Source organism: Electrophorus electricus, chromosome 7 (genome assembly GCF_041902795.1).
Source record: "Electrophorus electricus isolate QZ-2024a chromosome 7, ASM4190279v1, whole genome shotgun sequence".
Taxonomy (NCBI): domain Eukaryota; kingdom Metazoa; phylum Chordata; class Actinopteri; order Gymnotiformes; family Gymnotidae; genus Electrophorus; species Electrophorus electricus.
The window spans coordinates 8,327,743-8,342,200 of NC_137503.1; the positions used below are offsets into that span (position 1 = coordinate 8,327,743).

Here is a 14,458-nt window from a genome sequence, read left to right on the forward strand (position 1 = left end):
TTTTTCCGTTTTTATTGACTTCACATTGTCACATTTGATCAGTTTTCATAATCACTAATTGGTTAGTCAGCAGCAGCAGTTTGGATGTAATAGCACTGCAAGTCTACTCCTCCAGAAATCAATTTCTTGACCCGAGTAGACGGATGCGAGAGACCGCGAGCACAAAATTGTTCGAGGGGCGGGGGAAGCGCGAGACACAGCCCGAGGGTAGTAGTGCCTTGTACGCAGAAATCGTACAAGTGAGAAAACTGTTGCTTCTCCGCTTTATTACAAGTGACAAGACGGTGATTATTACTAGGCGTTATATTCATTAAAGAGAAGCTTAGTAAAACCAGATTCTATTAAATTTCAACTCCAGGTATCATTTATCCAAATCGTTTGTTGCAGCATATGCTACAATGGAAACAAGTTCTAGAAGCCTACCAGGGCAATATTTTTAAAACATAGGAAATTCGAGGGGAGAATAGATAGACTTAATTTTGGTTGAAAACGAATGATGCAAATACAGGTTAGTTAATACTATCGTGGTGAGCGTTCTCGACGGCAAGGTAAGGTGAAGACCGCTTGCCTGAGGTGTTCTGGTTTGTCCGCGCACGAAGCTGAGGAGGAGCGCTTCTTTGGGGGAATCAGTGATCGAATTTGGAGGAATTCCTGGTAGAGGTAAGAGTCATTGTGTTTATAAAGTGCAACAATCGGAGATGCTTATCAGGACACATTAGCCATACTAGCAGAATATTGTTTTAAAACTGCATTGGCTTTGAATTGCTTTGTTTTAAATTCTCAAATACGTGTGCCCGTTGATTTCAAAATGTTATTTGTCTAACAAGAAAATCTTTAGAATGGGCAACCTCGTAAAAAACAAAAAAACTGTTAAGATGTGATGTGTTCAGCTATATACCACTGCCAATACCACAAACCCAGGCACCTGAGAGTCCACCTGGCTATATCGATGAAGTCATTTTTAATCAGTAGTCAAATTCAATCAAGAATTCCCTAAGAATTACAGTAGGCTACCACTAGTTGCAATGAACAAACTGAAAATTGAGTAGCTTCATTACTAATCTGTTTCAATACTGTATCAAATAAATCTTAAAATTGCTTTCAGAGTATTATTATTTCCTGTTTCTTTCTTGTATTTTCTGTAGGATGAGAAGTAAGATTCTAAGACAGCTGCACTTGGAACCTAAAGGAGTCAGATGGTTAGTGAAGTGAACCCTGAAGAGCAGCCCTGTAAGCCTGATTTTACACCTCCCTTCCTCTTCAACACCCTTCCTTCTATCCACCCTTGAGCTAATACAACTGAGGAATGGACACATACCCTGGATGTAAGACTGTCTTGAACAAAATAACTGAATTTATTGATCGCACGTAAGAAAAAGACTTGCCATAAAATCTGTAACAGGATTTTCCGTGTTGCCCTGTAATAGCATTTTCCCGGTGGAGGAAGAGAATGAGAGCTGCACTGGAGATGGACTCCTCAGACATACAGTGCTTCTCTAAGCCAGAGGAAATTAACCTAAAAATAAGGGGAAACCCTTCTGTTATCAACTCTCTACCTCTATAGAAACATTTTACAAGCAGCCTATAACACAGAAATACAGCTCCAAATCACTCCTTTATAGCATCTCCATCAAAGGACACCAGTTTTGAAGCACTGAGCCCTCCATGTTGCTCATATCAGCTGTGTGTTAATCACATCCTGCATCCAGAGTACAAACGGTTGAAGGTGATTTATTCAGGGTGTGAGCCATAACTGGACCTGTTGTGCTGATGAAAGGAAAGGGTCTCTATAACACAAAATATCAACCTGTCACATCTGTGAAACTCAAAAAAGACACCATCAGGAGTTTTATTGAGGATTTTTCCCCTGTTCTTTGGTAGGGGTGGATTTTGTACAATTGAAACAAAGATCTTTTTGCTGGGAACAGCTCTACAACTTTTTTCATATCATCACCTGCTCAGACCTCCCTTTTCCCTAGTCCTCTCTTCTTCCCAGCATTCATTCTGGCCGGCCCCGTGTCCTCTAAAGGAGAGGAGGACTTCCTCTCTCTAGCAGCCTCTCGCCTTAGCCGCAGGAAGCGTGTCATTGGTGCTGCAGTGGGCGTGGCCATGGTGCTTGTGCTGCTAGTTGCCATCCCACTGTTGGTCCACAGCATCAAGCTGGGTGGAGCCGGGGGTAGTGGGACACATTATGAGATGTTGGGCAGTTGCAAAATGGTGTGTGACTCTCTTACGCCCACTAACGATCTCACACCTGTTTCCCCGCCCCCACAAGATGTCCCCGTACGCAGAGGGGGAGGGAAGTCAGGTTTTCGTGGTAACCCAGGGCTTCCGGGGCCCCCAGGCCCACGAGGGCCCCCTGGAGAGCCAGGGAAGCCAGGTCCTCCTGGTCCCCCAGGTCCAGGCCCAGGAGGATATGTTCCTTCATTCTACAGCCCCAAAATAGCCTTCTATGCTGGTCTACGCAAGCAGCACGAAGGGAGTGATATCCTCAAGTTTGATGATGTCGTGACCAATGTGGGGAACTATTATGAGCCCACCACAGGCAAGTTCACCTGCCCTTTACCTGGGATCTACTACTTCACCTATCACGTCCTCATGAGGGGAGGGGATGGAACCAGCATGTGGGCGGACCTCAAGAAGAATGGACAGGTAGGAGATCTTTGCATGTGTTTACATGTATACGTGTGTGTGTGTGTGTGTGTGTGTGTGTGTGTGTGTGTGTGTGTGTGTGTGTGTGTGTGTGTGTGTGTGTGTGTGTGCATTTGTGTGCATGTGTATGTGACTCTGTGACACTGTGGGAAAGATTGTGAGCTGGCTCCGTAAAAAGCTTTCAGAAAGGGCAGTCATTATTTTGAGGCCAAATTCACACCAGCAGAAACTTCAGCAAATTCAAAGAAAAATAATTTATAGGTACAGCAAGAAGTGAGCTAGTTTTAACCAAAGTTTGATTTGACTGGTATATGAAATCAATTTCAGATTGTTGTTCACTGAGATGAATGGATGGATTGGATTTAACATTCAAATAAGATCTGCTAAAGCAGCCTTTCAATAATTCAACAGTCATTTTCTCAGTGTATCAGTTTAGGCCTTGCTGAAGTTACTGGGAGGGAAAGAGAGAGTGTCTGTTGAGCGTATCTGAGTGAATCTGTGTCAAAGTTTGAATGAAGTCTATGTGTGTGTAGTTATATGTGTATCCATATAAGAAAATTACTTAGGGCTCATGTTATTTTTGCTTAAGAAGAATTAAGTTCTATAAATATTGAAAACCTTGACTGATACCTGCTCTCATCTTTTTGAATAGATTCAAACTGAATCTGTTTTAAGACCAATAGATACTACTAATAAAAAGAGTATCCATCCCACACACTCCCCGCTTCACAGGAGTCAAAGCTGAGTCCTTCTTGGTCACCTCACACATACACACACATTCTCTCGCAGACACTCTGTTGTGGAACAAAATGCAACAGCTGGAGGCAGTCCTCATAGGAGCCCTGGATTTAAAATAAACGAATAAGTAAGGAGAGTACGAGAAGCAGCAGAAGCCTCACACGAGCCTCCATCTGGTAAAACGGGACACGGATCGGGGAGTCCAGCGCTCTCAACTCAACCATTTAGGTTTGATTAGAGTCACAGAACAGAGGAGGGAAAGGTAGAGATTAGTCAAAGAGAGATGAAGTATTCCCTTGTTAGTGTGTGTTTACACACGCTCTCTGTCACATGTGCACAACATGTATGCAAGAACGCACTCACACGCATACATTTGTAGCGTGTTATGTGAGAACCCTTTGAGTCTTTGCAGTAATGTGTTATTGAACCTTCTTTGCAATGTAATTTTCAGGACATAGGTTTATAAAGCTGTGCCGGGCTAGCACAGGTATATTATGACCTTTTCATAGCATTTTCAAAGCATTTAATAACATTTTTAGAAATTTGACAAGAGACAAGCAAGACTAAAGTTTTCATTATCCAGCTTATGACTGCTGCTTCCTGTATCTACAAGACTGATAATTACATCCAAATAGCACTGCATGATATGGACAAAAAACTATATTGTAAGGATATTATTACATTATTGTGATTGCAATATGTCTTGTAGTATACTAAAACTACACTGATGAACACATGATGTGCACAAAGAGTGGAGTATTATTTTTACAATAATCATTTACATTTGCTGGACTAGGTGAATGTTGTGTTTCATCAACAATACCCACATAAAACTAATTTGGAATGTCTGAGCTCAGGATGCTCACAACATATGCTAAAAGCATTTGTTGCTTACCTTCTATGACAGTACTGGAAAGGCCACTTTTGTGATGATAATAATAATATACTAAATCAACCAGTCCAGTTTCCTGAGCAGTCTGTTAACTGTGCTTTGAATTTGAAAGGAAGCAGTCATTTTTTGGTAGGTCAGGGAGTTAAAAAGATTCCATAAGAAATTTCATTGGAATTTCCAGCCACCTTGTGACAGTGTAAGAGCTCTTTTGTTGCTGCTAGGAAGAACCCTTACAGAGAAGTTCTGGAAAAGCCCACGTGGGAGTACCGGGCAAGCCCAGGTGTATTAGAACCTGCAGCCTTTTCACCCTCTGTCCTTGGTGTATTGCAATGATATTTGTACTGGGAAAATTGTGCTTATTGATGTCAGATACCTGAACTACACTAAGCTCACAGCTGGGTTTTTTTTGTCATGGACTTATTTCATTGCTGTGATAGTGTAGATTCAAAGAACATAAAAATCTAACTTAAGGTTTTAGCTAAAATGAAAACCATCCAAAACCTGCATGGTGAAGCCTAAATCCTGTGAATGCTGTGAAATGTCAAAATAAGACATAAATATACCATTCTGTAGATTACTGAAAAAAAAATTTTTTAAGAAATGCAGTTCACTGAGCTTAACAATGGTTAACTGTAAATAAAAATACAAATACTTAAAGGTAAACAATTGTTATATTAAACAAATAGACAGCCAATCAGCTATAATTTGCTGTAAAAATAAATGCATTTTTATAAATAAATCCATTTTTATTTTGTTACATTGCAGAATTTACCACTAAAACATATACTTTTACCAGTCACTGTTTTTATCTTTAAATCTCCTTCCTAGAGGAGTAATAGAATTGCACCCTTGATACTCATCCAACATACCCACTTTATTGTGGGTACTGCCCATGTAGTGCAGGCCACAGGCAGACTGTTCTTCGATTTCACAGTGTCTGTCTTAGGAATAAAGGAGCAGTGAAGTCATGAGAATGGAGGCATGGGGAGAGGGAGCGAGTGGAAGTTGGAAGGGTTGGGAGAATGGGGCAGTTTTAGCCAGCTTACTGCTTGCTATCATATTTTGTCATTCTAGTGCTTTCCACTTCTGTTGAATCATTCATGCCTCTAAGATGAGATTCCCCCTCTTCACAGCTACACACACACACACACACACACACACACACACACACACACATATCAATGTATGTCCATCAGTGTCCTCATTAATTATCCTACTATTTACCTAAATTATTTAACCCCTTGCAAGGCCCCAGTAAACAGCCTCTGTCCAGGATGGCTCTGCTGGAGCAGCTCACACACAGCGTGACGACCATGTCCGATAAATAAAGCACACCCCATTTTAAATATTACCCAAAGTTAGGACTCACAGGAATACTGCTGTATAGCGCACTGGGTATCCTGACGTATGGCGGGAGGGAGTGAGGCTGTGTGTGGGATGATAGAGAGATGAACAGAGGAGAGCAAGATGGATGGCTAATGGGAGCAAAGCAGACAGAGAGGTGGAGAGAGAGTGGAGCCGCGAGGCCACATACACAGCCACCATCAGATGAGGGTAAGGAAGACAGATGAACAGGACAGGCAGGCCAGAAGCACAGCCAGTGAGCAAGTGGGAATGACTACTGACCTTATCACAGGTCAGAGAATTTTAGAAGTTGATACTATGAACACAATTACCATTATGATACACCTCATGACTTGTGAGTAAAGACATTATTATGTTAGACAGTATGATGCTAAGTTATTAGCTATGCACACCATTTATTTATTTACTTCAACCATGTTTAAAATATTTCTAAAATGATCCAAGACTATAGCACCAGTAAATGCAGAATATTTTTCCCAGCCTTTTCATAAAATTAAGATACTTTCCATAATGGTGTTGAAAATTAAGTTTGCCTTAATGGCAGGGGAGGGGAAGTGATTTGGTGATTTGGTACAAAACTTCTGTTCAGACTAGAGAAGATACATCCAGCTATAATTCAATTTGGTAAATGATTCTAGGTATGTACAGAACTGCCCCTTCTTCTGGGTCTCCCACTTTCTGTTCTTCTGTGTTATTTCATGTTACTCAGAATCTCTTTTCATTCATCCTCTGCCCCTCCAACCCCTCATCCATCTATATTTCTCACCCCTTTCCCTCATTTCTCCTTTTCTTTCTCGTTCTCTCCCTCCCTCCCGCTCTCTCTCTCTCTCTCTCTCTCTCTCTCTCTCTCTCTCTCTCTCTCTCTCTCTCTCTCACACACACACACACACACACACACACGCACATTTTCTCTCTCCATCTCTCTGTGGTGCTGTCAGTATACCATACAGCTAATTACAGGATGATACAGAGGAGGTGTTAGCACAGGCACTAACATCCTGTCAATTAAACCACAGTTAACGAGGTTACAGCTTCTAATTAATTGATTAATTTAGTTGATGATAACAGCCAACATGACCTTGATAGGGCTGATATTGCTAATGATGTAGTGTGCAGTGGATGGGTTAGTGCACCTCAGGAGATCTCACCAGGGTCTGCTGCACTGCTTCTCTTCTGAAAGCTCTCTCCCCTTGTTATCCTTTTTCTTTGCTTTCTTGCTCTCTCTCTCATTTCCTGTGTTTTCATTGCCCTTTGAAGAGTGCAGCCTAAAGGTCGAGCTCATACAAACGCAGAGAGTAACGTCAATGTGGGTTTGTGAAGAGGCCCAATAAAGGACACCTCCTGTCACACACACACACACACACACACACACACAAACACACACACACACACACACACACACACACACACACACACACACACACACACACATATTCTTAACCAAATAACATCCAAGTTGCTATTAAACCCTCAGATATAAACTCTTTTCACAAATTACTGTCTATATACTGTCAACAGCCAATTAGGGAGCTCCTAATTGAGCAGCAGTCACCTGAACCACCAATTAGCCTTCAGCAACACTGAACATCAGACAGAGAGAGAGACAGACAGAGGAAAAGGGATAGATTTACTGATTCTAGTGATTAGTAAAGCTAAGGGTTAGCCAATACAGGAATACACACAAATGTACAAAGGGTTCTGTTGGGGCAAAAAGTCTGTTCAACATTTTCTCCAGGATTCTTCGACTTCTTGTGAATCTCACAAAGGTTTTCTGTGTTCATTTTCAATGACCAATGACTCTATAATTTGACAAAGATGATAAAAAATGTTAATTTCTGCATAATGTCTTATTCTCTCTGCCTCTCACACACTCACTCTCTCTCTCTCTCTCTCTTCCTCTGTGTGTGTGTGTGTGTGTGTGTGTGTGTGTGTGTGTGTGTGTGTGTGTGTGTGTGTGTGTGTGTGAGTGTGTGTGTGTGTGTGTGAGTGTGTAAATCTGAGAGCCCAGGGCAGCTGAGGAGGTTGGGGAGGGGAGGTCTCCGTCTGTATGTCTTACTGTCAGTGTCTCTACCTTTTCAGCTCACGGCAATATACAATTAGAAATCTATTTCTAAAATGGAATCTCAGCCTTTGCTGAACAAGACCACAGTTAAGAATAACATGTGAACTAGCTGTCATGCGTTTGGCTAGAGTTCATACCAAGGCAGGAAGCTCAGCAGTCCTCTCCCCAGTTAGCATTTTAAATGCTGCTCAGAGACAATCGTCTGTTGAGCACAGAATTATAGCACAATGAATTCATATGTGAATTGATAAATCACTGTTATCATTCAGTGATGAAGATTCCTGCCCCACCCGTGTGGAGGTTAAATATCCCCTGAGCATTCAGAGAAGCCGTATAGCATTGCCCTTCCTCCTTTAGGCAGATATAATTTAAATGCTAGGGGTGCATGAAGCACATTGTGATAATTAGGCCTACTGTCAGAGTTTGTATTATACACACTCTGTCTGCCTGTCCTGTATTTCTTTCCTTTAAATAGTTTGTTCAGAAAGTGTAGCCCTTTACAGTAGACTTGAGTGTCCCCTAATCGTGTTCAGGAGCATCAATACATTACTTCAGGGATGCCTGCTAATGTTGTCCAGTACAGCTCTACATTGTGCACTACACTAAAGTGAGTTAAAGACGCTCAGTTAAGGTAGCTCTGTTAAAGACTTACTTCTTCTAGAAGAAAATAACACCTGCTCAGGGAAAACGACATGCTTATCAAACATCGGAGCCAACACACATAAAATACATCAACTATCCATCTGAATGTAACCATCACTACACTCTCTCTCTCTCTCTCTCTCTCTCTCTCTCTCTCTCTCTCTCTCTCTCTCTCTCTCTCTCACACACACACACACACACACACAAAGTTATTACTTCATGACTCCATTTGACCGCAGTGGTCAGTGCCGGGGCTCCGTTTATTGTGATACAGTGGAGTTATTGACGAGTGGGCCCCATTAGGGACAACAACCGAGGCGCCGCGCCTGGCAATTACCGAGCCCGTGAGCCCCCGCCACATCCCCCATGGTCCCGTGGGAGCTGCCACCTCGCGCCGTTAATCAATCTGATTTAGACCGGACAGGGACGCGCTCACCAACACGAGCCGCACAAGGGAGACACGCGCGTGACCTGCATCTCATTCTGAATCGAAGGAGAAAAAATGGAAATGCAGTCCCGTGGAAGAAAACACAGGGGAGAGAGGGAAAGAGACGAGCGAGGAGGACGGGGATAATTAATAAGAAGATGTGCGAGGAATCAAAGCAACACGAGAAAATGTCGATCCGCTTTGAGACGCGACTGAAATACGAGCGGAATAAAATCCCTCATTTGGCTACATTTGCTTTATTAATTACAGAACATTAAAGGTTTTATATATTTTTCGTGGACATACAGCATAAAGTGAATTGATGTCAGGTGTAGTAAGTGGGCTAGAGAGGGCATTTGCATTCAGAAAGCATGTATGTAGTGTACTGTAACAAGCAAGCGTCCATATTTGTATATTATTCTTTATTTATTTATTTTTAGAATTGAATCCACCTCGCCTGAACGTTACCTTCATCTGAACGCAATTCTGCAATTTACTTTTGAGCTTAAATTATTAAGGTGCTGCAGTGGGCTTGTTCTCAGATGCAAAATCTGAATAAGTTAAACACAGAACTACTGACAAATGAAATTATGTATATTCGTGAAGTATGAATATTGATTTGTTTAGACCATTGTAGGTATACCACATATTTGTAGATCCATGCAGTTGAAGGCCACCTTGGATTCTGAGCACACTCACTAGTGTTTATTTTGTGTGTTTGTGTGTATGTGTGTGTGTGTGTGTGTGTGTGTGTGTGTGTGTGTGTGTGTGTGTGTGTGTGTGTGTGTGTGTGTGTGTGTGTGTGTGTGTGTGTTCATGCAAGCGCATAAATGTGCACTCAGAATCCAAAATCCAATACAGGGAATTTGTGAGTCAGTGGACCTTGGGACATGTTAGAATGCAACTAGTGTGCCCAAATCAGGAATTACAGGAAGGCTTTCCTGTAAATTACATGCAACAAGTGGATCAATATTGTAATCCCTATGGACTTAAGAGATCTGTACACACATACACAAACTCTCTCTCTCTCTCTCTCTCTCTCTCTCTCTCTCTCTCTCTCTCTCTCTTTCTCTCTCTCTCTCTCTCTCTTTCGCTCTCTCTCTCTCTATGTATATATCTATCTATCTATCTATATATATATATATATATATATATATATATATATATATATATATATATATATATATATATATATATATATATATATATATATATATATACCTGTGTGTGTGTGTGTTGTATATATATACAGCACAGACACAGAGAGAGAGCGAGAGAGAGAACGAGAGAGAAAGGAGCACGGGAGAGAGAGAAAACTATCCAATGTCCAATGAAACGTGAGGATGTGAGGATCTAAGGTCACTGCCCATCTCATCTGTCTGAGCCAAGCCCAGTAGACAGGAAGAAGCAGAGATGCCATTATTAGGAAAGAAAATGTGGTACAGCACAGATGGAGTGAAAGGGTACAAGGACAAGAAGAGTTTCTCATTTTATCAGCATCACTTATTATTCATCAGGTATTATTCGTCATTCCACTTTTAAGATAGATTGAAGGTTTGCCTATAAAGTATATGCTGTGTGGATATTTTAATACATTTTTAGTTGAACCAGACAGAAATGTTGGAAAGTGAATGAATACATGCTGTGTGTGTGTGTTACACTTTTTAAAAAATAAAACCTTTAACCTTCTATCTGTGTGTGTGTCTCAGGTGAGGGCAAGTGCCATTGCACAGGATGCAGACCAGAATTACGACTATGCCTCCAACAGTGTGATCCTTCACTTAGATGTGGGCGACGAGGTGTGTGTGCAGCTGGATGGCGGAAAGGTCCACGGAGGAAACACCAACAAATACAGCACATTCAGCGGCTTCCTCATCTATCCTGACTAACACAAACACACACACAGGCTCACAACACACACACACAACACACACATACAACACACATACACTCATAAAACACACAAGAACACACACACAACACAAATACCACACCAGACACAAGACACAAGATCCACAGACACATAACACATTCACACACTCACACAACACATATACACACAACGAACATCCGTACGACACAAAGAGCACATTGAGCGGCTTCCTCATCTACCCTTAGTATATATACACAACAAATACACTCCCATACACACACACACACACACACACACACATACACAACAAATACACTCCCATACACACACACACACACACACACACACAACAAATACAGCGCAATCAGAGGGTTCCTCACGTACCCGACTAATACACTCACGCACATACACCCACAAGTACATAGCTTTCAGCAGATTTCTTATCTACCCTGACTATTAAACACACAGACTCACAACAGTACCTGCAGCAGGCTTTTCGCCTATACTATGAATTACTCATACACACATACAAACCATCCACTTACCCACATACTCTTACACACACACACACACACACACACACACACACACACACACACACACACACACACAAATATAGTACCTTCAGCAAATTTCTCTTCTGCACTGACACCAACAGAGACACAGAAAACACTGAAACTTCAGTGGGTTTCTAGACTGGCTAACATGTTTTCATACACACAAGCACAAACACATACACATAAACACACAATGCCTTAAAGGTACATGTGTTGATCATATTTGTAATGACATCATAGTGTATTTATATTAACAGGGTATATACATAAATCCACTATCATACACCACTCTAGTACACACACACACACACACACACACACACACACACAAGGCTCAGTAAAATTCTTTTTCTGAGCTTCTTTTTTGTTTTGTTTCTGTTTTGCCCTAAACCCTTTGTATACCTCATAAAACCTCCAGGATTTATGTAGTAGTAGATGTAACATTTTATTTATTTAATTATTTATTTTTTGTAGTATTGAGGCCAGTTTTTCTAATGTGAAACCTGATTTTGACTTCAGAATTGAATTAAAACCCACCAAGTGGCCATTTTGGCCAGTTCACACACTCACTAACACATACAATGGTCTTCTTTGCACACACTGACAGGCACATTTGCAGTAGTGGTTAAGGCTCTGCCTATCAGGTGCTTTTCCGGAGGCATTTGGTAGGGCCTGTGTCTCTCTGTGCTCCATAGACTGTGAATGCTTTGACATTCTGTAGACCAACATTCCCTAAAGCAACATGCTTTGTTCTGAAAGTGCACGAATCCTTACTTTCCCTCTAAAAGCCAGGCTTTCTGGAGCTTCGGTTTTCTTATAACCAATGTCATATACGATACAAATCTCAAAATTCTTTATTTATCAAATTGTGAATATTGAAGATTCTGGAGATTGCTGGGATATTGCTTATATAAACAGTCTCAGCCTGTTTTTTTGTTTAATGTTGAGCATGAGCTGCTGGCTTTTACTGCTGTTTCTTTCATTCACAGTCTCTTTGATCTCTTTGTGTTATGTAAAAAAAAACTGGGAAGCACACCATCAAATGCGGTTTAGGGATCCATTCTGGCTTTCTGACCACTGGACACTGATTAATCCCAGCCTAGGACTGTTAATCCTGGAAAATGTGGAATCACAAACAAGGAAAAAGCAAAGCTCATATCAGCACATGACTCGGAGAGATATTGCTGCATTATAAAAGAAATATCTTCATAACTGTATGCATTTAGAGGCATGGATACCTACTGTATTGTTTGCAGTTGTCTTATTGATATGTACATTACATTTACCTTGCTTTATAAATAATGAACTTTGAGGTCTAATATTAAACTATTAATAAGCAATTCTCTGGTGCATTATATCACAAGAATGTACTATGTGCAGTATCAATGTTAACCAATTGTACATAGGTGTGTGTGTGTGTGTGTGTGTGTGTGTGTGTGTGGGAGAGAGAGGGAGAGAGAGAGAGAGAGAGAGAGAGAGAGAGAGAGAGAGATCTGTAATATACAACATCCTGTATGTGTCTGTACTGTGTGTGTTTGAAGTGCCGATATAAAGTGTTGATTGTGCTTTAAAAGTGTTATGTGGAACGATTGTTGTCGCAATGCCTTGCAATTCCAGAACTGTGCTGTTCTTTATTATATATATTTATTACAAATATTAAAAAGCATCAAATAATAAAAATGTCTTTCAGTTCCTATCTACTACAACCATATTGTTTTTTATGTCCACACTCCAGATCTTACAGTAAATTAAGTCTTAATTTTCTCTGGTGAGTCTGCTACTTGCCCGCTTACAAATATGGACAGCAGTAACCTAGAGATGGGGACCATATTTGTACTGTCCCTTTGTATTCATTGGTAGTTATTTAAATAGTTAACAAATCTGATTGAACACTGTCATAACATCTGATGGGGGGGGGGGGGGGGGTGTTCCTGAAGTAACTCTGCGGTAGAGAATGAACTTAAGATGACTTCACAAAAGATAGAAGTTTAACCTCTCCTCTCCTCATTAGCTGAAATATTAATTAGTTGAATGGCTAAAAGTCAGTTTATTTCAGTTTTGTGTGTCTCAGGGGGAGAAGGAGTGAGTGTGGTTGTATGTGTGTTTGGTCCCATTAGTAATCCACCTAGTGAAGGCCACACAGAAAGGGTCTCACAAACTGACACACATTACAATAATCAATACAACACACCCACATGCAAACAAATTAATTTATATAAATATCACATAGGTCTGTGCACACCCAAAGGAAATTTTATTTACCCAATAATAAACTAACAAAATTGTTAGTTATTTCTCTCTCTCTCTCTCTCTCTCTCGCACAAACACACACCAATTAGTCATTAACATACTGACAGTATTGATCATTATTCACTTCCTATCTCTCCCTGATTTACACATACGCTCACGCACACACTTGCGTGCACACACACACACACACACACACACACACACACACACACACAAACACAAATATCCTTGGTAATGAGGGGGAATGGTTGCAAGCATCTTTTGAGGGTATATAACGAAAAGGTCAAAGAGCTGATGTTAGCGAGACAGAAACAAACACACACCCGCACAAAAGAAAGACAACTGTGACATAAACAAACCTTAGAACGACCAGAGGGATCCACAAACCAGCCTACACATTCGCCTGGTCTTCTCATTACCAATTTAACAAAATATAGCATGATACTTTTCTTACTTTTTATGATATACAAAGGAGATAAAAGAGCATAGTAACATGCACTTACCATCCACTTCTTTTTAAATATTTATTTTTCAGAAATGAATTGAACATGTACATATAGAGATTATTTGCTGCAATACAGTTTGTGTAAGCCATCCCCAACTTTTCATCAGTGGAGAGTTTCTGACCATGCTGTTGATTGGATTTGTTTAGGTGGAAGATCACTCTCAACCCTGATGACTCTGAGACCCAGAAAAGAGGCATATACCTGTTTTGATCAAGACAAAATATATTTATGAAAAGTTACAGCATCTAAAACAACTGCACTAACAGTCTAACATGTTGAATATGGTACACGAATACTAGAGACTGAGCACAGTTCCTGCCTAACCTGCTCACTCAGACTACATGACTGTTAAAGCTGCAAGGTGCTATATAGTTGTGTTCAGGCTTGTACTGGGACAAGTAACACATAGCTATTGTCCGACAGCACCACCTACTGATGAATTACTGAAGAAACACACGATTAGTCCTGAAAGTTCTAGACGAATTTCACCTTAA

The 14,458-nt window shown here is 40.8% G+C and overlaps 1 protein-coding gene across 1 annotated transcript; it reads left to right on the plus strand.

Annotated features, from left to right (window-relative positions):
- Positions 1-300: 300 nt before the first annotated feature.
- Positions 301-12,819, plus strand: c1ql4b (complement component 1, q subcomponent-like 4b). Its single transcript, XM_027007879.3, has 3 exons — positions 301-660; positions 1,146-2,652; positions 10,488-12,819. Exons 2-3 carry the CDS (start codon positions 2,110-2,112, stop codon positions 10,665-10,667), a joined length of 723 nt encoding a protein of 240 aa, XP_026863680.1. The 5' UTR covers positions 301-660; positions 1,146-2,109; the 3' UTR covers positions 10,668-12,819.
- Positions 12,820-14,458: the final 1,639 nt, after the last annotated feature.

Bases quoted from the DNA above. Each gene is read 5' to 3' on its own strand.
- c1ql4b (XM_027007879.3), top strand. From the start codon at position 2,110: ATGGTGCTTGTGCTGCTAGTTGCCATCCCACTGTTGGTCCACAGCATC. The intron at 2,653-10,487 runs GTAGGAGATCTT...TGTGTGTCTCAG, and splicing joins ACCTCAAGAAGAATGGACAG to GTGAGGGCAAGTGCCATTGC.